The 25,092-nt window shown below is 45.6% G+C and overlaps 2 protein-coding genes across 4 annotated transcripts in view; one reads left to right on the top strand and one right to left on the bottom strand.

The window, feature by feature from the left end:
- Positions 1-4,609, top strand: part of VANGL1 (VANGL planar cell polarity protein 1) — a 46,209-nt gene extending 41,600 nt beyond the window's left edge. For all 3 annotated transcript variants that reach the window (XM_032881359.1, XM_032881361.1, XM_032881360.1), the window contains one exon: positions 4,315-4,609. In XM_032881359.1, coding sequence (XP_032737250.1) covers positions 4,315-4,575 — 261 coding nt within the window. In that variant the 3' untranslated portion in view covers positions 4,576-4,609. The remainder of the gene's footprint in view (positions 1-4,314) is intronic.
- A 13,504-nt stretch (positions 4,610-18,113) lies between these two features.
- Positions 18,114-25,092, bottom strand: part of CASQ2 (calsequestrin 2) — a 62,693-nt gene continuing 55,714 nt past the window's right edge. Inside the window, exons 9-11 of the mRNA XM_032881357.1 lie at positions 23,249-23,349; positions 21,098-21,172; positions 18,114-19,535 (exon numbers count right to left, since the gene is read on the bottom strand). Coding sequence (XP_032737248.1) covers positions 19,317-19,535; positions 21,098-21,172; positions 23,249-23,349 — 395 coding nt within the window. The 3' untranslated portion in view covers positions 18,114-19,316. The remainder of the gene's footprint in view (positions 19,536-21,097; positions 21,173-23,248; positions 23,350-25,092) is intronic.

Here is a 25,092-nt window from a genome sequence, read left to right as displayed (position 1 = left end):
CCTTTCGACAGCCTCTAGATTCAAGCACAGGGAAGCCTTCCACCTAGAGGCAGTAGAGGCAGCAGGGAGAGGCACTGTGTGTTCTGGAGCCCAGCTGACGAGTTCCAGCCTGGCTCCTCCCCCCACAAGCTGGTCGCTGCTGTGGGCAGATCATTTAATGGCTCTGTGCCTCCCTTTCCTACCCTGTAAATGGGGGCTGGTTGTGATACCTACCTCACTGGGTCGTGGTGGGAACTAAAAGAGATAGTTCACGTGAAGGGCTGCAAGCTGTGCCTGTCGTGTGTGTGGTAAGGTCTGGATAAATGGCTGTTCTTAGTGGTGAAAATGATGCCCTCACTCTCCTAGGCATTTTGGACGTCATAGAGTTAGTTTTACTTGGCCTCTTGAATTACGATAGGAGTACACTTTTAGGGAGATTGCAGGAAACAGCCATGTAGCTGAGAGAGTGATGGGGCCAAGGAAGCAGAATAGAGTAAGGCTGAGCAAATGACCTGCAATCGTGGGGGAGGGGGGCTGCTTGAGATCCCGGCTCCACCAGTTGATTGGGTCATGACTTTGTAGAAGTCACTTTACGTTTGTTTCCTTTTATAAAACGGGGAGAATAGTAGTATCTACCTGATTGCATTGTTGTGTGAAAATTATATCCGATATAGCAACATGACATGTTGATCATGTGGAAGAGAGTAAATGAGCTTCGCCTATAATGCACGTGGAGTGGTTTTTGTTACAAGGACCCATGTTCAGATGTTCCCCTGTACATGTACAGCATATGGTTGCATTGTCACCATTAACAACCCTTAAGAAAGCAATATAGAAATATTCAGTAAGAATCTGTAAGGGTTTCAATATTCTTTGACTTAATAATCCCTCTTCTAGAATAAGCTCCCAGCACAATCAGATACATGCACAAATAATAATGAAGTTGATTTTTGCAAAGTGATCTGGAATAACTCCAAACTGGACATAACTTAAAAGTAGAACAGTAGGGGAAAAAAGAAATAGAATGGTTGTGGGGCACCTGGGTGGCTCAGATGGTTAAGCATCTGCCTTCGGCTCAGGTCATGATCCCAGGGTCCTGGGATCGAGCCCTGCATTGGGCTCCCTGCTCATCAGGAAGTCCTGTCCACCCTGTTTGTGTTCTCTCACTCTCTCTGTCAAAAAAATAAATAAAATCTTAAAAAAAAATAGAACAATGGCTTATAAATTATCATGTATCACCTGTTAAAAATAGAAGAATCTTTGTTAGAATATTAAGTTACTGGGGCACCTGGGTGGCTCAGTGGGTTAAGCCTCTGCCTTTGGCTCAGGTCATGATCTCAGGATCTTGGGATCAAGCCGCGAGTTGGGCTCTCTGCTCAGCACGGAGCCTGCTTCCCCCTCTCTCTCTGCCTGCTTCTCTGCCTACTTGTGATCTCTCTCTGTGTGTCAAATAAATAAAATCTTTTAAAAAAAGAAAAAAGAATATTAAGTTACAGGGGCGCCTGGGTGGCTCAGTGGGTTAAGCTTCTGCCTTTTGCTCAGGTCATGATCTTAGGGTCCTGGGATTGAGGCCTGCATTGGGCTCTCTGCTCAGCAGGGGGCCTGCTTCCCCCTCCCTTTCTGCCTGCCTCTCTGCCTACTTGTGATCTCTCTCTCTCTCTGTCAAATAAATAAAATCTTTAAAAAAAAATTAAGTTACCAAAAACAGAATGCAAAAAAGTATGAATAGTTTATTTCCAATGAGTACAGTATGTCTGCATATCTGCTTGTACCATGTAGAACAAAAGCCATTGTTTTCCTTTCTTCAAGATCTTTTAGTTCCTGATTGCTTTCATTTTCATTAAAAAAAAAAAAAGTATACTTTTCTGAATTAAAAATAACTGATACTCTTTTTGTAGGTATCCAGGCATTAAAGAAAAATATAATGGGGGTGCCTGGGTGGCGCAGTTGGTTAAGCATCCTACTTGATTTAGCCTTCTGCTCAGGTCATATTCTCAGGGTCGTGGGATCAAGCCCCATGTCATGCTCCATGCTCAGCTCAGAGTCTACTTGGGATTCTCTCTCTCCCTCTCCCTCTGCCTCACCCCACTCTGCTCGTGCACACACTTTTTCAAATAAGTAGATCTTTAAACAAAGAAAAACAAGGAAAAGGAAATTATAATGTGCTAAGGGAAGTTTCCATTTTCCTCCCCTAAAGTTTTTGGTGTGTATGCTTTCAGAGGGGTGTATGTGTTTAAAGAAGGAGTGGGGAAAAAAGCAAACCACAAATGGGAGTTCATACCAAACACACACACACACACACACACAGACATACACACACACACGGGAACTTGGAAACTTGCTTTCTTCACTTAAAACTATCTCTACAGTGTTTTCCCCTGTCAGTACTTCCAGCTCTCTGCCCTATGGTTCTAATTCATTCTCTTTAATAGCTGCATCTTATCCTGCTGAACACATTGATTTGTGTAACCGATGCTTCCAATGCACATTTGGATTCATGTCTTTCAGTAGTTTAAACTGGGGCTTGGCTGTTTTTGTTAATCAAGTTTTATTGGAACACAGCCCCACCCTTTTATTTCCATATCATCTATGGCTGCTTTCTCTCTACACAGGCCAAGTTGAGCAGTAGTGACAGAGTGTGGTTTGTGAGGCTGAAAATATTTATGTTAGAGAAAAGTTTGCCAACCCCTGGCCTAAACAGTGTTGCAGCGAGTATGTTTTTCACATAGGTCTTTGTGTATCTGTGCAGGTATTTCCAAAGGAGAAATTTCTGGTAGAGGAACAGCTAGATCAAAGATAGAGATCCTGCCAAATTGTTCTTCCATGGGATGTTACTCTTTCACACTTTGCCTCTGGGATACGACTCTGTTTATTTCCCGCACACACTTGACATATTGGGTGTTACCATTCTTTTTACTCATTGCCCACATAAGAGGCCAAAAAAAAAAAGATCGTTTGAATTCATATTTCATGAATTATCAACGTGGTAGAGCATTTTTTGTTATGTTAATTTTCTATGAATATTTAGTATCCTATAAATTATCTTACTACTTTCAGTTCTCTCACTGTGAGTTGTTTCTTTTTCTTAGGATTCATAAGAGCTATTTTTATATTAGAAGTGTATTTAGGCACGGTTCTGCTTCCTGCCTTGGAATATAGGCTTATGGATCAGAAATAATGTAGTTGGCAACAGCAGTGAGGTGTGGCTGGAAGGGGACACCATGTAGAAACTGTCCTTGACCTGTGCCTAGGACCAGAGTGACAAATCCCAGTATATCCTGACTGAATCACAGACTTGTTTTTTCTTCTCTTTTCTTACAACTAAACCAGTGTCTATTGATTTAATACACACACCATTGAGCTCATATTATGTCCAGGCACACTGGAAATTCAGATTTAAAAAATAGTTTCTGCCCACGGAGGGGGGGGTTAATTCCAGTGTGGGGGACAAACACGCAAGTCCACAGCGATCCTCTGGAAAGTAAATGTCACGGGGGAGTCAGGCCAGTGATTATAAGCACCTAGAGGAGGCTGTGTTAATCTGCCCAGAGGTTCAGGGGGTGGTCTGATGAGAATTAGAAGGCCCAGGAGGAACAACAGACACCAGTGGGTGGGTGGAGGGTTGGAGACCTCCCACAGGTGAGCACTGCTGGAGCAGGGGACTCGTGAGAGGGACGGGCACATGGGCTCTGGCACCGCTCTGGCCTGCCTGTGCCCACTTGATCCCACAGGAAGTCATCATTGCCTGCACTGGTTGGGCTTACTTTTTGCCATTAGACGGTTAGAGGCAGCCATGTCAGCCTCGCTGCTGCCCCTCGAGGAGCTGTTACAGGGTGGTCAAAGGACTTGTCCAACGTCACACAACCCATGAGTGGCGGAGCATGCGTTTTTGCGCATGTGTGCCAGAATATCCTAACTTTTTCAGCTTCCGCTTCCCGAGGGCCTTTCTGCTCCCGGCCCTTGCCCTGAGGAGCTGTCGGTGTGCGAGCAGGCAGGCCCAGCACAGGTACAAGCGGTGGCCGGCACCGTGTGGGGCCATGGCTTGGCCGGGCTGGTGCCTCGGAGACAGCTTCCACGCACACAGAGGTGCCAGCCACCCCAGCCGCCCCGCTTCCAGTTGGAAGTTGGTGGAGGGGAGTGATGAAGTCCACGGAGGCCTCCCTCCGCAACAAGGACTCCTTTGGGAGGGCCTGATGGGAATACTGCCCGATGAGCCGGGCTTCGTCTTGGTTTGGTGGCAGACATTTTCAACGGAATTAGGTGGGTACACCACTGCCGTCACTGCCCTTGATGCAGGCTAGTTCTTTTCTCATGGCCTTTCCCCCTCTTTTTCAGGCCTTTCTAGAACGTTACCTCAGCGCGGGCCCCACCCTGCAGTATGACAAGGAGCGCTGGCTCTCGACGCAGTGGAGACTGGTTAGTGACGAGGCTGTGACGAACGGATTGAGGGATGGCATCGTTTTCGTCTTGAAATGCTTGGACTTCAGCCTCGTGGTCAATGTGAAGAAAATTCCATTCATCGTCCTCTCAGAAGAGTTCATAGACCCCAAATCTCACAAATTTGTCCTTCGCCTACAGTCTGAGACATCGGTTTAAAAGTTTTATATTTGTGGCGTTATTACAAAAAAAAGAATATATAGATATATAGATATATGTATACCAGAGGGGCATCTTTTTTTATTATTATTCTTCATTGCTGACTGGCACTGGCAGATGACAGACCAGTATCCTTCGACCATCCGCACTTTACTTGGAAGGAAGCAGGGGATGTCCGCCCTGGAAAAAAAGCGACTGACGACATCTGACTCTTGTGGATGGGACTTCTTGCGAAGCTGTTCCCTTTGCGACAGCTGTAAACCAAAGCGGAGCAGGTGGCCCTTGGGAGCCTCGCCTTTCAGCGGCTAGTCCCCGCCTTTCGTCCAGGGCCATGGCGTCCTGTTGCTTCTGACCCGCCCCCTCGTAGACCTCCTGGGGGACGCGTCTTCATTCTGTTTCGGGAAACCAGGCATGACATGTCCACATGGGTGCTTGTGTACGCGAACGTCCAGTAACACTTCACCCACGGGAGCCACCGGCCCTTCCGGAAATACCTGCCTTCATCTTTGTTCTTTGTTGCCTTAGGTTCTACTGAGAAAGGTCACAATGAAAAATGTGCACTATCACTTGACAGCTCTAAATGATTTTATTTGGTTTTCTCCCCAAAGAGAAAACCTACCTGTCCTGTTTCTGATCCTGTTTCCCTAGGTTTGAGCAGGTGGCCCGTTCCTGACCCCATGATGGCCTTCCCATCTCCCTCTATCTCCCTCTATCTGCCCTACATGCACCACACCCCACCTGGTTGGTGGCCCTGGCCAGAGGAGCCAGCAGAGCTGCCCAGGACCCGGCTCTCCATGTGTGCTCACAGGCTCTGTGCACTGCCTCCCGTGGGTGCTGTGGCTTGTTTGCATAGGGAAACACAGAATGCCAACCAGGTCGAACACAGGGACAGCTAGCCTGCCAGATTGTCCCTTTTAGGGTGCAACGGGAGCCCCCCTCTCCCAGTTCTCCCCACTGCTCGCAGGGACCAGGGGAAGACTGACACCATGACTCAGGGACTGGCAGGTGCGGCTTGGAGCCTCTAATTTCCCGGGGAGAGAAGTCCTCACAAAGCTTTGTGCAAGCTGCCCTGCCCAGGGAGACCAAACAGTGCCCACTGCAGTGACAGCTGCTGCTGTCCGGTCCCGATTTCTGACCACCATCACTGTGCAACTCATGACCTCTGCCGCTTACTACCAGGGAAGGGGCAGCTTCGGCACTGGTGTTGGAAGTCCTTGTAGTGGTTGGTAAAGTGGAGAGATGGAATGGGTAAGCAGCAGAGCTTGAGGAAAGGAAAGGGAGAAAGCCGATCTTACAATCCTGGGGGGGCAGGTGGCAAGGCTACCGGGGAGTTCCTTTCTGTGCCTCTATTTGCCTTCCTGTGCCCACGGCCAACCTTTACAGAGTATTCACCCTTGCTTTTCCCAGGAATCGGGAGTAGCCAGTCACCTCACATTAGACAAGGAGGACACTGTCAGAATGCTCTGTGTGTTTGAGAGCACCCTTCCTGGTTTGGGCATTCCAGAAGTGCTGCGGTATCTGTGTATCTCCTTTAAAAATCAAAACAGGCTTTGGATATTTGTAATACACCTGTACCTGCAAAAGTAAACAGCACTCTTGAACCAACAGCCTGCAGCTCAAACAGATGTGTTGGAACAGAAGAAAGGAGGAGCCAGTCGGTGTGGCGTGGAGCCAAGATGCACTATGTTAACTGCGTGGTTCCGTTTATGGAAAACATACCGTGGAACCGTGGTGCTTTTGTTCTTAGTTTCTGAACTAGACATTCCTTATGCTGATGATGTCTTTCTCAGGAAACCTATTTTGGGAGATCGGGCAAGGAATGGTAAAAGCGTATGGGATCGCCTGGGTCCCGGTTGTCATGCCCCAGACTGTGTCCGAGGCTTCTGCATCAGGGCACAGCTGCTGGGGATGCTCTGAGTACTTCTTGTAGGTCATATACAGAACACGTGGTTCATGGTGACACTATTATCTGCATTCTAAAATACTGTGCTTCCAGCCCCGTCTTAAGTTACCCGATCAGAAGGGGTTAAGATGGAGTCATTGCTTTGGTTCTGGTAATCCCAGCAGGGTGAAGAAAGGATAAAATTAAGGAATTTATTTTCTCTCTACCCTCTTCTTTCTCCCCCAGTCTTTGCATAGGAGAATGTCAGACTTTCTGAAATTATTGTTTCAGTTTTAAATTGGATATCGATTTTTTTACACTGACTTTGTATCGAGTCCCTTTTGAAAGCCTAACAAAATAAAATGCAGGATCTTTGTATAAAGCCTTTGCACTTTCAAAATCTTGATAATTTGAGTTACTGGTGCAGTGGGAACAATGTAAATGCCATTAAAAAGATTTAAGGTTTCAGAAAGCTGCATCAACCAATCGAAAACGATGCATTTTTATTTCAGTCCTTGGAACCAAATCGGCCATTCTTTGGGAAAGTGGGTAAGCTGCCCTAGGGCTAGTAAAATATATGAGACTTAACAGTGGAGGAGGCAAGATTTCATTTGCCTTAAATGTTTATAGATTTTCTATAACTTTCAACCTAAGTTATTAAAACGTGACTGTTAAATGTTCGGAGTAGAAGACCCGAATCAGGAGCACCTGCCGGGGATCACTCTCTCCCGTGGTGGTGTTTTAACCAGTGGCTAACTTGGGTTCCTCTGTGTATCCTTCTGAAGGTGGTGATAATTTTTAATCATCCATAAACTGAATGTTAAAATGTCTGCATGCTTTGAGTTGAAAGGAAAGTTAAAGTTTTATATCTCCACCCTTTGCGTTATCAGTGAAGTCGAAACGCAGAATGCCGTTGCTAAAGTTCACCCTAACATAAGCCCTTGAGAAAATGCTTGAACACGTTTTTCCCCAGCTGTCATCATCCCCCTTCTCCCTCTGTCCTTCCCTTTCAAATCTACAGACAGGACGAATTCTGTGCACAAGTGGAGGCAGCTGTCGCCCCCCGGGTGTGTTGTGTGTTTGTGTGCATGTGCACATCGCACTGGGTTCTTTGCTGGAGTTGGAGCTCCTTTTCCATGGGGAGATGGTGGCTGGGCTGGTGCGAGGGAGATGAGATGGGGTGTCCTCCCCACCATCACAATACTTGAGACTTCTCTTCATTTTGCATGCATGTATTTCGAAAGTGCTGTAGCTCTGTGGCAAGCCCGCTGCCCGTCGGGATGGCAGACGTCATTACCCTGCCCCTCCTCACCCACCCCACACCTACACCAGGGGAGGTGTTAGTCACACTGTGAAACCAAGAGAATCCGGTCCTTGGTTCACACCCCCTCTGGCTGAGTCCTGCGGGGCTCAGGACTCAGGCTCCCTAAATAGGGGCACATACTTGTTGGTGGGTATGCGTTTCCATGTGTGTGTGTATGGCCCTGAGTGTAATTACCAATTATATGTTAGCCATCTGAACATCTGTGTTGTCTGTCGCTTGTGGGTGTCATGTCAACAGGTAACTTTCGCATGTGTTTGTATGGACGAGTGTCTGTGTTTCTACCCTGTGCCCTATGGTGGAGAGATTTCCTAAAGGCACCCATCTTTTGGAAGGCTGCTCTAAAGCCAGTTTACTTCTCCCTTGGCTCCTTTTATTCCTTTCCCTCCATGACACTGGCTTCTCCCCAGGAATAAATAGCTTTAGCAGAGAAGAGTCTTCTGGAAAGCTCGATGTCCCGCAGGCAATCCATTAGACTCTTGCCTCAGGACCCTATGAGGTGAAAACAGCAAGAATCAGAGAAAGGTCAAGCTCTGTCATAATTATTGCTCCAACTTTACTACCCCGAAAGCCTTACTACATATTTCTCAATATAACTTAAAAATTGAGCTTCACAAAGAAAACCATAAGACTGATGACTAAAAATAGCACAGAAACGTTAACATAATATTTAAGTAGTCCAGCAGAGATCCTTCCTGCGATTATAAAGTGATGTAAGTATTTCTGGGTAGCATTTATGCTTTATGGATCTTGTTACAAAAAAATAATAAATCACTACTGTGAATTTATGATGTAACCTTGTCCTATTCCATCATAAATAAAATACAAACTGTTCTGAAGCCCATAGCACAGTCCTTGAATGGTGTTCAGTGCAGCAGTGAACTGAGGTAGTTTAGATTCTATGCTGAAGTCGGTGTGTTGTACTTTAGCCAAGCAGATGCCGACACAATCAGACTTCAGGTCATGTTTTTGACAAAACGTATTCTGTTCAAACAAGGAAGAGAACGGTAGCAACACACATTTATCCGGTATTGTGTGTTTGGGTGCTGTTCCAGAACGTGAAGTCCTTTGAGGCAGGGTTCTCTCAACTAAACAGGTGAGGAAGAGGACCATCAGAGAAGGGGGGACTTGTCTCGAGTGGCTCCTGAACGGGATTTCAAATCCAATGTGATTCTAGCCTCTTGCTCACTGTGCCTTGAGGTGTGATCTAAATAATCTGGCATTTTGGAAAATGGGGAAGGAATGTGCGGACACTTAACCTGGACTCAGAACCTAGGGTGAGGTTTCCTCACCCTAGGTGGGTGGTGGGATCCCTTCTGTTCTTGCACTTTGCACCAGAGCTATGGTCCCCAGGGGAACCTCTCCAGTATGCTGGCAGATTTCTCAGGATTTCTAATTGAAAGAACCTGAGAATGCCCCTCCCCCGAGAAGGTGTGGTGCCCGGCCAGCGCCACACCTGCTGATAGACCCAGGGACCATGGTTCAGCAGCCAGCCTTTGCTTTTGCCCCTCTCACCCTCCGCCCTGCCCCTGCTGGCTTGGGCAGGTGGGCATCTGGGGCCTTGGGCATAGGGACCTGGGCCAAGGCAGACCTGGACTCTTCCCTAGCTGAGGAAGCCTCTTTCTGGTGCTCGGCTTCCCCGGTTAGGGCAGGAGAGGGTGCACCTGCAGGCCCAGCCCCTCCCGAGGTCTGGAACGGGGGTCCCCTGGCCTCCCTCCTTGACCTACGTGTTCTCAGCAAGCAATTGCAGCCTACTGTTTTCCCCCACATTTGCCCTCAGGAGTTTTAACAGACATAAAACAGAAGTCTGAAAACACGGTTTTCCTCTCTTCCGAGGTCTTTAAAGTTTCATCCTGTTGTGTACAAACCACCTTTTTCTGTCCTGCTGTTCACTTTGCGTGGAGCACAGGAAAACGAAGATGATACATCTCTCAGCGTGGCTGCTCATTTGGAATCAGGACAGATTTTCAAAGGGTAGAAAGGGAATGATAAAACTAATAAAATAGAATCCGGGGACTCTGTGACTCTGTTGCCAGACCCTGTCCCATTTCTACTTAGCCCAATTTGCTTGTTTCACCTGTAAAATCTCTTGAATGGGTTGTTTTCAAGTTCCCCCAATAGAACAACAGATTTCTGACCTCTTAAGCAGTACCGGGCAAGTCACATCCAATAGGACACTAAAAATCTACAATTTATATAATTTTATATATAATAAAAATCTACAATTTATATAAGATAAAAAAATCTTACAATTTATCTTGCGGCTTAAAAACACCAATGTTTTGTCTTAGTGGGATAAAAGTACTTACTCATCTTAAACCTGGGGAACAAACGTGACAAACCCCAGACTTCTAAGAGTGTCTTTGACATTTCTTTTGGCACTGAAATAATTCATAAAAATATTTGAATGTACAGTTGTCTGGTTTTTGTTTGCTTATATTTATCGGTGCTTTACCTTGTACTGTGAGCTTTCATTCTGAAGGAGCTGATCACTTAGGAGTTGTTAAGACACCCCCCTCCAAAGCCCAAAGCCTAGGGAAGCTTCCTCTCTGAGGCCCAGTGACTATTGCTCAGGGAATTAGCAATGGGACCCAGGCAGCTGGTCTGTGGGTGACAAGTCTAGTTTAACTCAACATCATAGGGAATTTAGACAGTTGCACATTGTCACCATTCCAGGGGCCAGGTAGAAAGAGGTGGCAGTGGCTTTTCATTTGCTAGTACCCCTCAGTCATAGAAATAATGGAATATTCACTTAATGTTGTTCATTATTTTTTTTTGTGCTGTTCATCAATCTTAAGAAAAAGGAACGCAAAATTCCAACGGTGGTGGTAATTCCTTATTTTTATGATGGATTCACTGTGGGCTTTAGTTATATATAGCAGACTCCCCTGAGACCCCTGAGTTATGACATTGGCCAAATGTGACTTCCAAGCAGTTGTTTATGAGAACAATTATTGTGGAGAGTACAGGATGCTAGCCAGAGTGAGGATGGGTAGATACTGGCTCACTGGGGTGATCGACATAAATCGCCTTATGAATGACCAGTTCCTCAACCACTATGCTAGGGAGAAGCCAGGGACACCCGAATCAGGTCTTCTTCAGAGAAGTTCATTGGACAACTGCTTTTGTGTTAAAAGAACTTTTCACTTCTGGATTTTGAACCCAGAAAGTTCAGTGACAAAATCATCTGATGATTTTCTATCTGATGGAATCAGCACTGGTTGAACAAAGATGTGGCCAGAGGTCTTTGTGTTCTTTCTTAGTAGTTAATACTGCACTTTATAACCAGGAGGGACAGTTCTTGTCAGTCTCTACTCCAGTCACCATATATGTAGGAGAAAGTCTGAGTATGATTACCTGCATAAATGGGTAGTGGGCCCTGTTGAGGCATTTCAAACATCTAAATGAATGACTCTACCAGCAACTATCTGTGTCAGCACATTTATGAACATTCATACGGTGTATGCTATGAAATGTCTTCTATTGTGACATCCAACAGAAAGAATGTTAACGTTTACAACTGACATGGCGTACCTGACAGCCAAGTTATTTGGTCCCCTTTTGGGTCCCCCATCCCAACTGACTGTAAAACATTTTACTTGTTACATTTTTTTATACCGTACAACTTGAAAAATAAACTGAAATCCCAAATTGGATTTTGCTTCTTTTCCTCATGTGATTATTTCAATCCAAAGAGTTGTTTGCTTTTTTAGGGAGGGTTTTCACTCTTGTATAATTTTTATACCCTCTTAAAGACAACCCGTCAAGGGACACCTGGGGGGCTCAGTTGGTTAAGTATCCCACTCTTGGTTTCAGCCCAGGCCATGATCATCAGGGTCGTGGCACTGAGACCTACATTGGGCTCCACGCTCAGTGGGAGTCTGCTTGAGATTTTCTCTCCATTTGCCCCTCCCACTCATTCTGTCTCTCTCTCTCAAGTAAATAAATAAATATTTTTTAAAAAGACAACCTATCAAGTTTCTATGAAAACCAAGCTGATTGTTATAGATTGAATCAGAAAGTGGATTGTCACTGTAACGAAAACTATCTGTTGCAATCATTTTATGCTCAAGAGAATGTTTTAAATGAATAGATTACTGAAAATTAAAATCTTAGGGTCTAAAAATGAAGATGAAATGGGCCTTTTGAATAAATCAAGTGAATAAAGGTCTTTGAATCAAGTAAAGGAGAAGAAAATTGTCAGACCCTGGATTTGTGAGGGGGAGTGAATATTGGATTGTTTTTGTGAGTGGCTTGGTAATTCAATTTTAATTATTGACTAATTTAAAAATAGGTCTATTTAAAAAGAACTTGATAGGGGCACCTGAGTGGCTCAGTGGGTTAAAGCCTCTGCCTTCGGCTCAGGTCATGATCCCAGAGTCCTGGGATCAAGCCCCGCAAGGGGCTCTCTGCTCAGCAGGGAGCCTGCTTCCCTTCCTCTCCCTCTGCCTGTCTCTCTCCCTACTTGTGATCTCTATCTTTCAAACAAATAAATAAAATCTTTAAAAAAAAAAAAAAAGAACTTGATAATATGAGAAAGAAATGTTGGTGGGGTGGGATGGGGGCATCTGGCAGGCTCAGTGGGTGTAGCATGTGACTCTTGACCTCATGAGTTCAGGCCCCACATTGGGTGTGGAGCCTACTTGAAATAAAATTAATTAAAAAAAAAAAGAAACGGAACTTGGCTTCTGCTACACTCAGCTATTTTTTTTTTTTATCTGCATAGAGTACTGATAGTGCACAAATTCTTACCTATTCCATGGACAGGAACCAGAGAAAGCAATCGATTTGAAGATTTATTGTATAGATTATCGTAAACTATTTCTCTGGGCCATCGGCCGTGATGTGCATAATTTATATCTGCAAAGCAAACCCTGCTAGGGAAAAGATTCGAGTTGTCTGCAGACATAAACCAAGGACTCTTCTCTTTTTCATTCATTACCCGTCATATAGCTATAGAAGTTTGGAAGAGTTTTCAGACAACCAGATGTTAAACAATCAGATTATGGAAGTGGAGCAAGGGATATCAGAATGGCACCCATTAAGTCACTGCATGCACACCCAAGGCCAGAGACAGGGGCCCCCCTGCAGCGGCAGAGCAATGGGCAGTATCCCAGCTTCCAGGGAGACTTGGCAATTCCCTGTCGGTGTCAAAACGTCGTTCAAGCATCTTCTAAGTAGGTATACAGGCTAATGTGGATATGGAAAAACAAAACTACACTTGACCTCTGGCTGTGTTCTCTGTATTTACATCTGAATGTGTAACTGAGGTTGTGAGAATTTTAATAGTTCAGACAAAAAGATGATAACACAAGGTACTTGAAACAGTTTTCTTTTCTAGACGTTTGCACAGGCCTCTGATCTCACCCACTCATTTTTGCCTTCTGGGATCTGCATTTATTAAACAAGCCTTGAATATTTGAGTGAATGAGTGAATGAGAACAAGATGGCTTACTCTGTGCAGAAGCTACCACCTATACCCTAATCATATATGATTATTTTATGGGAATAATTGGGATTTTGAAGGATCCTAGGGTTAACAGTAGGAATTCTAGCCATCACTACTCTGAAGAGTTCAGATTGGTAAAATACCAGATTAATTCAAAAGAGGTCCTTAATTTACCTTGCAAATATTTGGGTGGGTCAGCAGATACATTAAAATAAGTGAGTGATGGGCGCCTGGGTGGCTCAGTGGGTTAGACCTCTGCCTTTGGCTCAGGTCATGATCTCAGGGTCCTGGGATCGAGCCCCACGTCAGGCTCTCTGCTCGGCGGAGAGCCTGCTTCCCCCTCTCTCTGCCTGCATCTCTGCCTATTTGTGATCTCTCTCTCTCTGTCAAATAAATAAAATCTTAAAAAAAATAATAAGTGAGTGGGCACTTAGGTGGCTGTTGGCATTCTGTTCCCAGAGAGTGGGGCCTGGGACTTCTGCTGTCATCCCCATGCTGCTTTGCTTGCCATCATGACGCCTATATTCCTAGGAGACTTTGCTGACCTGAGTAAAGAGCACCGCACGTCAGAAACTCCCCACTGCACCAAAAAGATTCTGTTTTGAGTTTTTTTTAAATCCCAATTTGCTATTCTAAGTGGATCTGAAAAGATGATACCATTGCCAAAAAGGTCCTGATTGACTTTTGATAGTCACTAGCATATTTTTAATGGTACTAAGAGCTTTTGATAATCACTAGCACATTCTTCGTGGTACTAATCGCTGTTAAATTAGCTTTACATCGGGCTTAGAGAGTACTTAGTCAACTTGTCAGCTAAGTACTCTCTTAAGCAAACAAGTTGACTAAGTACCTATCAGAATATAGGCACTGAGGATAGAATGGAAGCTGCTAAAGCCTTTTCCCTAAGCTTGCTTTCAGACTAGCAGGGGGAGGAAGACATACATGCATGATAAATTGTGATTTCTGTAAGAGAGCTCTGTGCAAAGTACAGTGAGGCTCAGTGCACGAGGGGGTCAATTCACCTGGGGTACGACTGGAACAGGCACAGAATGTACCCCACTTCACACCTCAGGTAATATAGTTGGGGGTTTGCCAGGCAGGTGCAGATGGGAAAAGACAGGCATTCTAGTAGATGGAAGAGCATGAGCCAAGGCTCGACATTATAAGCAGCCAGGCAGTTTCTCTCAACTTCTGGTTCTAAGTGTAGAGAAGGCAGGTGGCTGGGAGGCTTTGTGAGAGATGAGGCTGGTAAAATGGACAAAAGGTAGCTCACACAGACCTTGTGTGCCCTGCAAAGGAAATTGGCTTTTACCAATTCTGTTCTACACCTGACCCCCTAGCCTGGTGCTGGGGATGCTGACCCAACTTCTGCTAAAATGACAACTGGGTGCTATAATCCCAAATGAGGCTTGTGGCTGCCCTAATTCCAGACAGATACTCCATGTACACAGTGGAAATTGCCCCATTCAGTCCAATGCTTTGCTAATCCAGGAACCCAGACATCGCCAGCATCAGCATCAGCCCTACTCAGACTTTGCTTTCCTCAAAGGGAGGAGAGACACTTCAAGGACTTTGGGTTTTACAAGACCTATCCCATTGTTTCTCCTCCTCAACCTTCCACCACACAGCCCAGCTCTACATTCGGCAGCCAACAATCGTTCCATTCATAGCTCACTCTTTGGCCTCTTAGTCTTAAAACAAAAAAAAATTTTTAAACACCTACTGGGAATAGAGAACCATTAACGAATTTTAAGCATGTGTGTGACATGATCAGCTTCTCCTTTCAGAGAGATCACTGGATCACAGCGGTGAGATGGGAGAGCCGTTGGAACCTTGCAGCAAGCCAGGTGAGAGACCGTAAAGCCTCAGTAACACAGTAGGGGTGGGCGAGAGGGGAGCACGGCACCTGTTCCCTATTCAATGTGGAAGCGGGGCACAACAAATGGCTCTAAGGCTTCGGGCTTGAGTGAGCATTGTTGGAGGAGCTTGTCTCTTCCCTACTCCACTGCTTCTATGAAGAAGGATCTTTTCTGGACTGCTGCTAGCCTTTTGCCTAAACCTTACTCCCATCCAGAGATAGAGTGAGTTCCCTGGTTAGTGGGCAGTAGCCCTTTGTCCATGTTTCTTGGGGGTGAAGTTCTTGGCGTGAAGTAATAATTGAAAGTCCAGTTTTTTCTCCTCCCTTTCATCCTTGCCCACTGAGCAGCAATGGCTTGGGTCTGTTCTACAGGTCTGATTCCCTTGGGTGGCCTGCAGTTAGAGGTAGGAAGCTGGGAATCCCATTTTCCTCATCTCTAAGTCTCTCCAAATTGCTGTTCTTCTATGATAACAGTGATTATTAATTGTTATTAATAATTACTATGTTACACTGCTGACTTCTTGACCTAATTTTGGGGAGATCTTTAAACCCCAAAGCTGTGTTGATCCGAGGTCCCTATGGGAGCTCCAGATGAAGCTGTCCAGGAGAGACAATTGGGGTGAGGGCTTTGGAAACAGGAGAGCCTGGCTAGAGACAGAAGACGTTGGTAACCACCGGCTGGGTGAGATGACCTTAGGTTGTGGACGAGCTTTGGTCCCTGCCCTGGCTTGTGTCAGTTCCCGGTGACCCTTTCTAAAATACAGACTGTCAGGCCCCAGCTCTGGAGGTAGCATGTCACGGTGTCTGGGCTGGTGAAAGGCATCTGTGTTTTCTAAGTAAGTTCAGCAGACTATATTCTGATGCTCACTGAGCAGGGTTGAGACACCCTGGTGAGAGTGGGAAGTTGGGAGAGCAGAGCCCCAGGACCCATCTACACTTAGGAAGCATGTGTGTGTTTGTACGTATCAGAGATTTTTGATCAAAAGCTACTTAGTAATGATCAAGTGACATTATTACCAGTGTGGGCCTCTTGCATTGTTAGATCTAGGGCCTAGACAGTACACAGCCTTATTATGGAAAAGACAAGCTTGTTTCTAGTGATGAGATGTTATTTTTTTAAAAATACACTGAGTGGGGGTGCCTGGGTAGCCCAAGTCAGTTGGGCATCTGACTCTTGGTTTTGGCTCAGGTCGTGATCTCAGGGTCCTTGGATCAGGCCCCACATTGGGCCCCATGCTCAGCAAGGCATCTGCTTCTCCCTTTCCCTCTCCTCCTCCCCCCATATGCATGTGTGCGGTCTCTCTCAAATAAATAAATATCTTTTTAAAAAATACACTGACAATGATCATGCATTCTTGATAACACAACGATTTTTCCCCCAACAGGATGGCAAGTCCTTGCAGTTTTAATTAGCCTCCATTTCCAATACAGGATAAGGTAATTATGACCTCCAGAAGGAAAAGAGAAAGAGTATCTTGGCATAAGCTATGAAAAGGATTATGGGAAATTCACTTGAGTCCATCTCAAGAAACTATCTGAGGAAAAGAAATGGAATCCTTTGATCGATTAACTTAAGGAATTTAATTTCATCGAAATCCTTGATTTAAGTATAAAAATGGGGTTATGCTTACACTCCTTTATTTTTTTTAAAGATTTTATTTATTTGACAGAGAGAGATCACAAGTAGGCAGAGAGGCAGGCAGAGAGAGTGGGGGATGCAGGCTCCCTGCTGAGCAGAGAGCCCGATGAGGGACTCGATCCAAGGACCCTGAAATCATGATCTGAGCCGAAGGCAGAGGCTCAACCCACTGAGCCACCCAAGTACCCCTATACTCCTTTAAAGTGATTGTGTGACCCTGGGAAAATTTCTTGGGCCTTCTGCATCTGCATTACAGATGAGTTTCCTCATCTGTAAAATGGGGGGGGGTAATAACAAGACTTCATAAGAACTTTGTAAGGATTAAATGACATAATACCTGTAAACCACGTAGCCTAGTGCTCCAGGCACATACCAAACATTCAATAAATACCAGTTTAAAAAGGCTTAGACCAGTGACTAAACAGCACTACTACTTACAGACAGTACTAGCTTACCACTCAGTCTTCTAACGCGGGACTACCACACATTAACTTAATGCATATTACTCATGCCTCCAGGAATAAGAGAATTTTCCTGGGTTGGAGAATAGACCACTTTCATGACAGACCACATTCCTTGGCTATTTGAAAGATTAGCTTCAATGATTGCTTTGAAAATGTACCTCCCCGAGAGCTTATTAGAGGTGTGCTTGGATCTGGCCAGATGGCATCATAGTCCAGCTTGGCACATGTCTGCCTTGCTTTGTGAGGGCGAGAAATAAAAATAAGGAGGTCTTGTAACCATTGTTATCCAACAGTGCTGGGGAATTATAGGTATTCTGGTTAATCAATTATTCATCCATCAGTTCAATAAATGAACATCCACTTTGTGCTGGACAGAGTGCTAGCTGCTGAGGATACAAAGATAAATTAATTCCTTTCCTCTAAGAAACCTACAATTTAACGAAAGGACAGACAAGTAAATATGTACTACAATTTAAAGGACAATTTCCATGACTGGGGGTATGTGTAAAATGCCCCTTCCGGTTGCCTAGACAAGTGGATATGTGGTGATATCACTCTTCCAATCTGGGACACCATTTAGAGGAGGAGAATTGAGGGCAGAAGGTAGTGAATTGGGGTTTTGCTCTATTGTTTGAATTGCTTGTGCACCCTCGGAACCAAGATGAATGGGTGGGTCTAAAACTAAGAGAGTGGTCAAGGTTAAAGACCCAGATTTGGAGGTCATCATACACAAGTGGCAGCTGATGGACATGGATGATAGTACCTTGGAAGAATGTTAGGGTTGAGAGATACTGTGACACACTATCATTTAAAGGGCAGGAAGGGGAAGAGGGGGCAGAAAGGAAAACAAAGAAGGAACAGAGAGGTAGAACAGGAACCAAGAGAGAATGACAGGATCAGAAAAACCAAGTGAGGATTTTTAAGATAGTCTCAATATTTTCAAAGTATAAGTTTAATGACAGTTAGTTGGCTACTATTCCATAAAAGGATTACTCTATTTCCAAAGAATTTGTACAGTGTCTTACACATGTGTTAAGAGATTGAAAATAAATTAGAACATGATAAATGCACACTTAATGCTAAAACTACGAGCACAAGGTAACCTCTAGATAGTTTGGAAGGCACTTTGGGGTTTTCTCAGTGCCTCAGGGCACCATTATGAACTCTAGCTATTGTCCTGCTCAAGTGTGGGAGGGCTGACAAATGGAGCATTGATTGACTTCTGGATAAACCAACTTTCCCTCCCAATGGGAGGGCTCACTCACAGCAACAGAAAAGGGTATCCAGATCCCAGCTCAGGCTAGGAAGCCAACTGACTCAATCAGGGGCATGAACCCAGCAGGAAAAACTGAAAACATTTCATCCTTCCAGTTCCCCCACCCCCTTGCCTATCATGTGAGACTTGTCACTAAAGGGAAGTTCAGAAAGCAAATCAACCTCCCATCCCATATCCCAACATACCAAAAATGATTGGGACATCTGTACACATGTGTTTCAAGGCCTCCCGATAGCTGTCCAAACACTTGGATCTGAGTTCATAATGGCGTGACATACACTTGACATAATCAGTTTAATAGAGCCAAGAGAACCTGATTTAGAAACTTGTTTCTAAGGCTGAGCCTCTCCTAGGAGGGAACCTCTTGCCTTAAGGAGGGATTGTCACTGATGTTCTAGGCACAGGGGCTAACTGGATTAATCATGGGTCTCCTGGGCTCTGACTGTGAGATCACTCTATGCTTTGAGTTTTCCAGCTGTCAATTCTGTTACTGTCCCATCAAAGACAACAAGTAAACTTGAGTCAAGGTGTCAGGGGATTGTTGTCCCCAGACTGCCAGGTTCCGGCACTGCCTGACCATGGATGGTCTGGCAAAGAACGAGAGCTTTTCCAAGACAATCAAGACAGTCCACATGGGAATAATTCCCCACCTGTCCCTGCTGAGTGGGATTACTGGGTTTAGAGGCATTTGTTGAACGGTACAGCTCCCAATAAGAAGGGGGTGGGAAAAGGGATAGGAAAAGGGGGAAGGTGCTGGTGGGAGGGGGCCAGGGCTGCTTGCCGCCCCCCGGGGCTATCTGCAGGGCAGTGGGCAGCTATGATTGTGCTTTCATCCACCAGCCGGAGTCGGAGCTACTCATCATCATCATCACTGTCATCATTAGACTCCTCATCAGAATTATCACCATCATCATCGTCCTCATCCTCATCGTCGCCGCCATCATCCCCATCTTCATTGTCATCATCTTCAGTGTTTATCTTTCCAGAAAGCACATCTTCGATCCAGTCCTCCAGCTCCTCGGCTGTGGGCAGGTCATCGTCATCAGGGATCTCCATCCAGACACTGTCAGCCTGCAGCGAGGGACAGAGTGAGTGAGTAGTGATGGAAGGACCAGCCAGACCAGAGGATTCCAAGCAGCTGGGCCCTGTCATCGGGAACATGTGCACACGGTTTCATGGGAATGCCTCGATGCAGAATGCTATGTGTAGCAGCCTGCTTGTGTGATGTCAAAGGAAGCGTGTGTTCCAGTGTGTGTGTGTGTGTGTGTGTGTGATGTGCCCACAGAAGTCTCTGGGGAAGGAGAGCAGGTATGGAGGTGAGGCTTTGAGGATTGGCAGGGGAATGAGCCAGGCCCAGCATACCAGGACTGGTAGCTGCTCCCACCCCACCCCTCTTTGAAAGGCCATCTTCCCTACCTTCTGCCTTACCCCCCCACCCTGAAGTAGTCCCTCCAGATCAGCAGCACTGCCTGGCAGAGTCCCCATCCCACCCTAAACTGCCTGCCCTCCTGATCCCCGCCATTAGGTCTGGAAAGTGCTGGGGGTGGCGGGGGAGGTAGCCCAGATTAGAACAGTTCCCAGGGGTATCGAAATCAAGTATTATTATGAATCATAACTATATTTGCACTGTTTTTTTCTTCTGATTTCATGACCGTATCTACAAGATACTTATGTAATAATAATGACAAACATGTATATGATGTTTCCGGTAGGATAGCCATGAAACTATCACCAATGTGTTTCCCTCAGGGAATGGGACTAAGAAAGAGGTCAGGGGAGTGGGAAATACTTTTGCTTTTCACCATATATATTTCAAATGTTCCATTTATAAATGTTTTAACTGGAGTAAATTTTTGACAGTATTAATTACTATTATTAATTTAAAAAGCAGTGTACAGAATAAATAAATGTAGAATCCCCCAGGTGACCAAACGTCCACAAACAGGATAACAGGACATTGCTAACTGGCCCCCACTCACAAGCATTCCCACCACAATTAATTATGCCTCTAATGACTTCTCTGTGACCATCTCTTTCTGTCCATTATTTATTTGCTCATTATCTGTTGTATTTGTCTTCCCTTCTGTTTTGTTATGATGGAGTTGTATCAGCAGTCAAGACTGAGGTTCAAAATTCCCCACGATCTGCTGGTCTACTACACACCAGCTTTTTCCACCCTCGGTTCCAGCTGTCTGCCTGGTGAGGGGTGGCCCTCCACCTCATTCATGATCTTCCTCCTTCCCCCCACTGCCGTAGCCCCCTCCATCACCCCCTGTGCAATGGCAGCTTCACGTGTGGGTTCCTTTGTGTAAGAATAGTTTGTTGTTGGGCCTTAGGAGAAAATACAGGGTGGAAAGTTGGTGGAAATACTTGGGTAGAAAGTTCCAAAGAGTCAGTAAAACAGGATGGGCTGGCCCCGTAAAGGAAACGTGCCCACGCATTTCCCAGGAAGTGCCCAGTCCTGAAGCCATAGATTGAGACAGGCTCAGAGACTAGGCTGGGGACACACAGAGCTTGTGCAAGGCCAAGGGTCCTGCTCATTTCAGGGGAGGCTAGACTCCTATCCATGGGGTCACAGTCTGGGCTGCATGGCAGAAAACAGGACAGGTTAGCAGTGACCGGGGTATACTCACATCTGTCACATTCACCACCCCAATCTGTGGCTTGAATAGATCAATCTTGAAAGTCTTTTCCCAATAGGCAACGAGCTGAATAACAAAAAATAAGATTAGACAGCAGGCAGAGGGCATTCCCTGTCAAAGCCACATTTTGTGGCTGGACCCACCTGCCATCCCTTCATCGGTCACCGTCGCTTAAAGGTTTCCAAGACAGCTGTGGGCACTTCAGAAATTGAAGCCTTGGCCTCACCCTCAAACACTTTAAATAAGTGTGGAAAAAAAAGAGGTCATAACACCAACTATGAAAACATGTACTATAAAAGCTTCTACAGCTGTAAGGAAGAATATTACAGAGATGGCCCAATGTCAATTCCCAAATGACCGTGGCTCTTTTATACCTCATGAGTGGTCAGGGAGCCATTTTCCTTCACTTCTCTTTCAATGTCCCATTTAAAAATCCCTTACCTTGCACTACTCGGATCCACAAGGTGGTGGGGGGTGGTGGTGGTGAAGACAAGGAAGTGTCATGCAAGTAAAGGGAGGGTTTTTTTGTTCACCAGGCTTGGGATCTGCAGGGACTAATCCCTGACTGGGACAGGGCTAAAGGAATCAGGGGCCCTGCGGCTAAGACAATGCAAATAAATGTTCAGTGGCAAAAAGTCTCCAGCGCAAATAAGTGGCCTGATGGGGAGCGGGGATGGTCAGGAACCCGGATATTCAAACAGTCTGGAGATTTCTCCTTTGCAAACACCAAGGCAAACAAACATACAGAGCAGGTTGGGACCACTGCAGACCATCTGCAAGCTTACACAACAGAACAGTCCAGATAAAATCAAAATATAGCCAGGCAGAGGCTAACTAAAAAGTTATACTAGGGGTGTCTGGGTGGCTCAGTTGGTTAAACGTCTGCCTCCGGTTCAGGTCATGATCCCAGGGTCCTGGGATTGAGCCCTGCATCAGGCTCCCTGCTCAGCTGGAAATCTGCTTCTCCCTCTGCCCCTCTTGCTGCTCATTGCGCTCTCTCTCTCAAATAAATAACATCTTTTTAAAAAAGTTACAGTATTTAGGGTCTTATGAGGCCATGACTTTGTTACGATCACCCAAGAATTACTTTCATGATATCTAAAGTATCAGATATCATGAAAGTCTCTGCCTCTGTCTTATTCTGTAAGTAAGACTGGTTTTCAGGACCCTTGAAATCATTCAACTCCCCCAATTTGACTATTTAATCATGATATGATTGGTCAGGTCCTATGCAACAAACAATAATTCCCAGAAGAATTATATCATTTATAACCTAATGATAACTAAACATGTTCTGATTACCAGCAGTTAGCTCTACCTAAAGTCTATTGACTGACTAGTAGACAAATCTTTGGCATCAGACAGATCTGGGTTGTGATATCTCATCTCCCACTTAGTAGCTTTGTTTTCATCTGTCAGATGGGGATTATGACGGTCCCTGCCTCACAGGGTTGATAGGAAGGTTCAATGAGATGGTGCCTGTAAATAATTTACTATACTTCCAGGCATACAGTATATTGGCTACATCCATTGTCATCACCACTGGGCTCCTGTTTATTCCCTTTAAAAAGGCTTTCTGACCATTGCTCACTGACACTAGCAAGAGTCTGGACCTTAACTTTCTTACACATTCAACATGCTAGGACCTGGGAGAACACAATGAACAAGATAGAGTTTCTGCTCTCTGAGAGGCTGCTCCTGCTCTCCACGAAGTTCTTCACCCTATGCAAAATGGTCAAGTCTAATTTTTATTACTTAGCAACTCAGGTTGCCTATGAATGATGGTCCCCACCCAAAACATGAAAGAGGCTATAACAAGGGAGGTGGTGGGATGGGGGACAGGAATGGAAGTACTAGTAGAAGAATTTCACCCAGCTCACTCATGTGGGTGGTTCAGATCCCTGGTCTCCAGGGAGTGAGAATGGTGGGTCTAACCATGGCAGTGCCAGCACCCAGTATGAAGGTCAATGGTGTCCCACCATGTTGCCAAGGTCTTCCACATGAGATACAAGTGGTCACACTGTGTTTCTGCACATGCTCCTCCTAGTGCACACCCTCCTTCATGCTTCTGGGTCTCATACCGAACACACACACGAGACTATGAAGGTGACCAAGACCAGTGCCCAGGGCTGAGCCACTCACCAGAGGAAAGTCATCCGGGTCGATCCACACAATGCTCAGGTCAGGGTTGTCGGTGTTGTCCCTGGCAACCTGTTTCAGGATTTCCAGGAACTCGTAGCCATCTGAAGCAGGATTCGAGAAGTCTGAGTAACCCCTGTACATACATGGCTTCCGGCATGTGGAGCCAGGAGTGTGGTCTTTCCACGAGAGTTTCTTAGGCCATTTGGTGCATACCCTCAATTATAGGATTATTCTACAAAGTGAGTCAGAGGAGAACTCCAGCCACGAAGCAGCTTACTCAAAGGAAACAATAAAAATTTTAAATAAAAAATATTAAAAGTTCACAGGGAAGTGGATGATTCTTAAAGCCGGGTTCCATTTGCTGATCAGATCAGAGGAACTCCTGCCTGGTCCTCAGTGCTCTGTGCCTTCTCTTGAAACCAACAATTTGCTATCACTCAGAGTTCTACAGACCAAGAACATGTAGCCTGGACCCTTAGTCTTCTGCAACCTGGAATCTGTAAAACCTTCAAACGAAGCTTCTGATTTAAAGCTGGTTTCATAGCTTTGAGATAGTAAATGGGGTTTCCCTCCCTCTCTCACCATTTCCTGGTATGCTCTGCCCTCCCTCTCTTCAAGCAACAGCATTTATGGCCCCCAGGGGAGGGATGATTCATAAGAAAAGCAGAGACAAGCCCTGTGAGCCTCAAGAACACAATTTTTTTTAAATAAAAACAACAACAACAACAACAACAAACTAAAGCCTAAACCTTTAAGGACTGGTAGCATAAAATTTATACCATAAACAAAAAGTTTTGGAAGAACATTTAGTAAGAGAAAGCACACCCTAAACCCTCAGCATCCCCACCCCACTCCCAGCTAGAAACAAAGATTCTGGAAAGTCCCTGAGAAGAAGCTCTGCGCCTGTGTGTATGTGGGCGCGCATGCGTGCGCACAGATGCAAGCCAGGGTGCGCATGTGCATGTGTGTCCACACGAAGAAAGTCCAGCTCCAGGCGATCTCAGAGCATAGGGCACTCATGCTGTGTTTCGGAATGAAACTCTGGGAAATGGAAAGGCCTCCAAATCTTTTGCAGAACCCCTTGGTGCAGCAGCATGAGGGCAGAAAAGTCTGCCAGGAGGCCCCACCAGTTCTCTGTGGCTCTGAACATGCACGAAGCCATGGCTGGGATGGACAGGACAGTGGTGGGAACAAGGGCTAGAGGCCACACGGAACCACAGCCAACTCCAACAAGATGTATCCCCCACCTGTCTACGCCTGGGAAGCCGCGAGACACCAGACCTCTCGAGACGGTGAGGTGAAGTTGGGGGGCCATCCATGACCAGACCCAGTTCCCATTGGGTACAATACAGGTTTGATTCTAGACAGCAAAGTTATATTTCTGGCCTGGTTGAACGTGTGACCTGAAATCTATACCTTTTCTACCAGCAACTTTCCCCAACTATCTCAGAATTCCCTCTGGCGCTGCTTTTTCTTTGTAAATGTTTCTTCTTTTGCCTGCGGTCCCAGCCACTTTGAGCCCTTCTTTTTAACAAGTCTCTTCTCTTTCCAGGAGCTTTAGCCTTTGTTTGGCTACTTGGGGCCTCTGGGTAAAGGGTTTTCTCTGCACTTCCTCATCTCCTATACATTCCAAGTAAAAAGCATTGCCATTCTTGGCACTTCTGCTTTGAGTGGGTGAAATCACTTTCAATGTTGCTAACTCCCCACTACTAACTGTAAGATCTAGACTGGGCCCCCTCGACCTTGCTACCTGGAAAGCAGAGGTACTGTTGGGAGAGAAGAGGCCACAGCCCCTTCCTGCGGAGCTGTGCTCTGCCTGTGTGATTTTTCCATCTATTGCAGAA

Source organism: Lontra canadensis, unplaced genomic scaffold (genome assembly GCF_010015895.1).
Source record: "Lontra canadensis isolate GAN:19392208 unplaced genomic scaffold, GSC_riverotter_1.0 scaffold75, whole genome shotgun sequence".
NCBI classification, from domain to species: domain Eukaryota; kingdom Metazoa; phylum Chordata; class Mammalia; order Carnivora; family Mustelidae; genus Lontra; species Lontra canadensis.
Note: the sequence above shows the minus strand (reverse complement) of the source record. Positions and strands in the feature narration are given on the sequence as shown.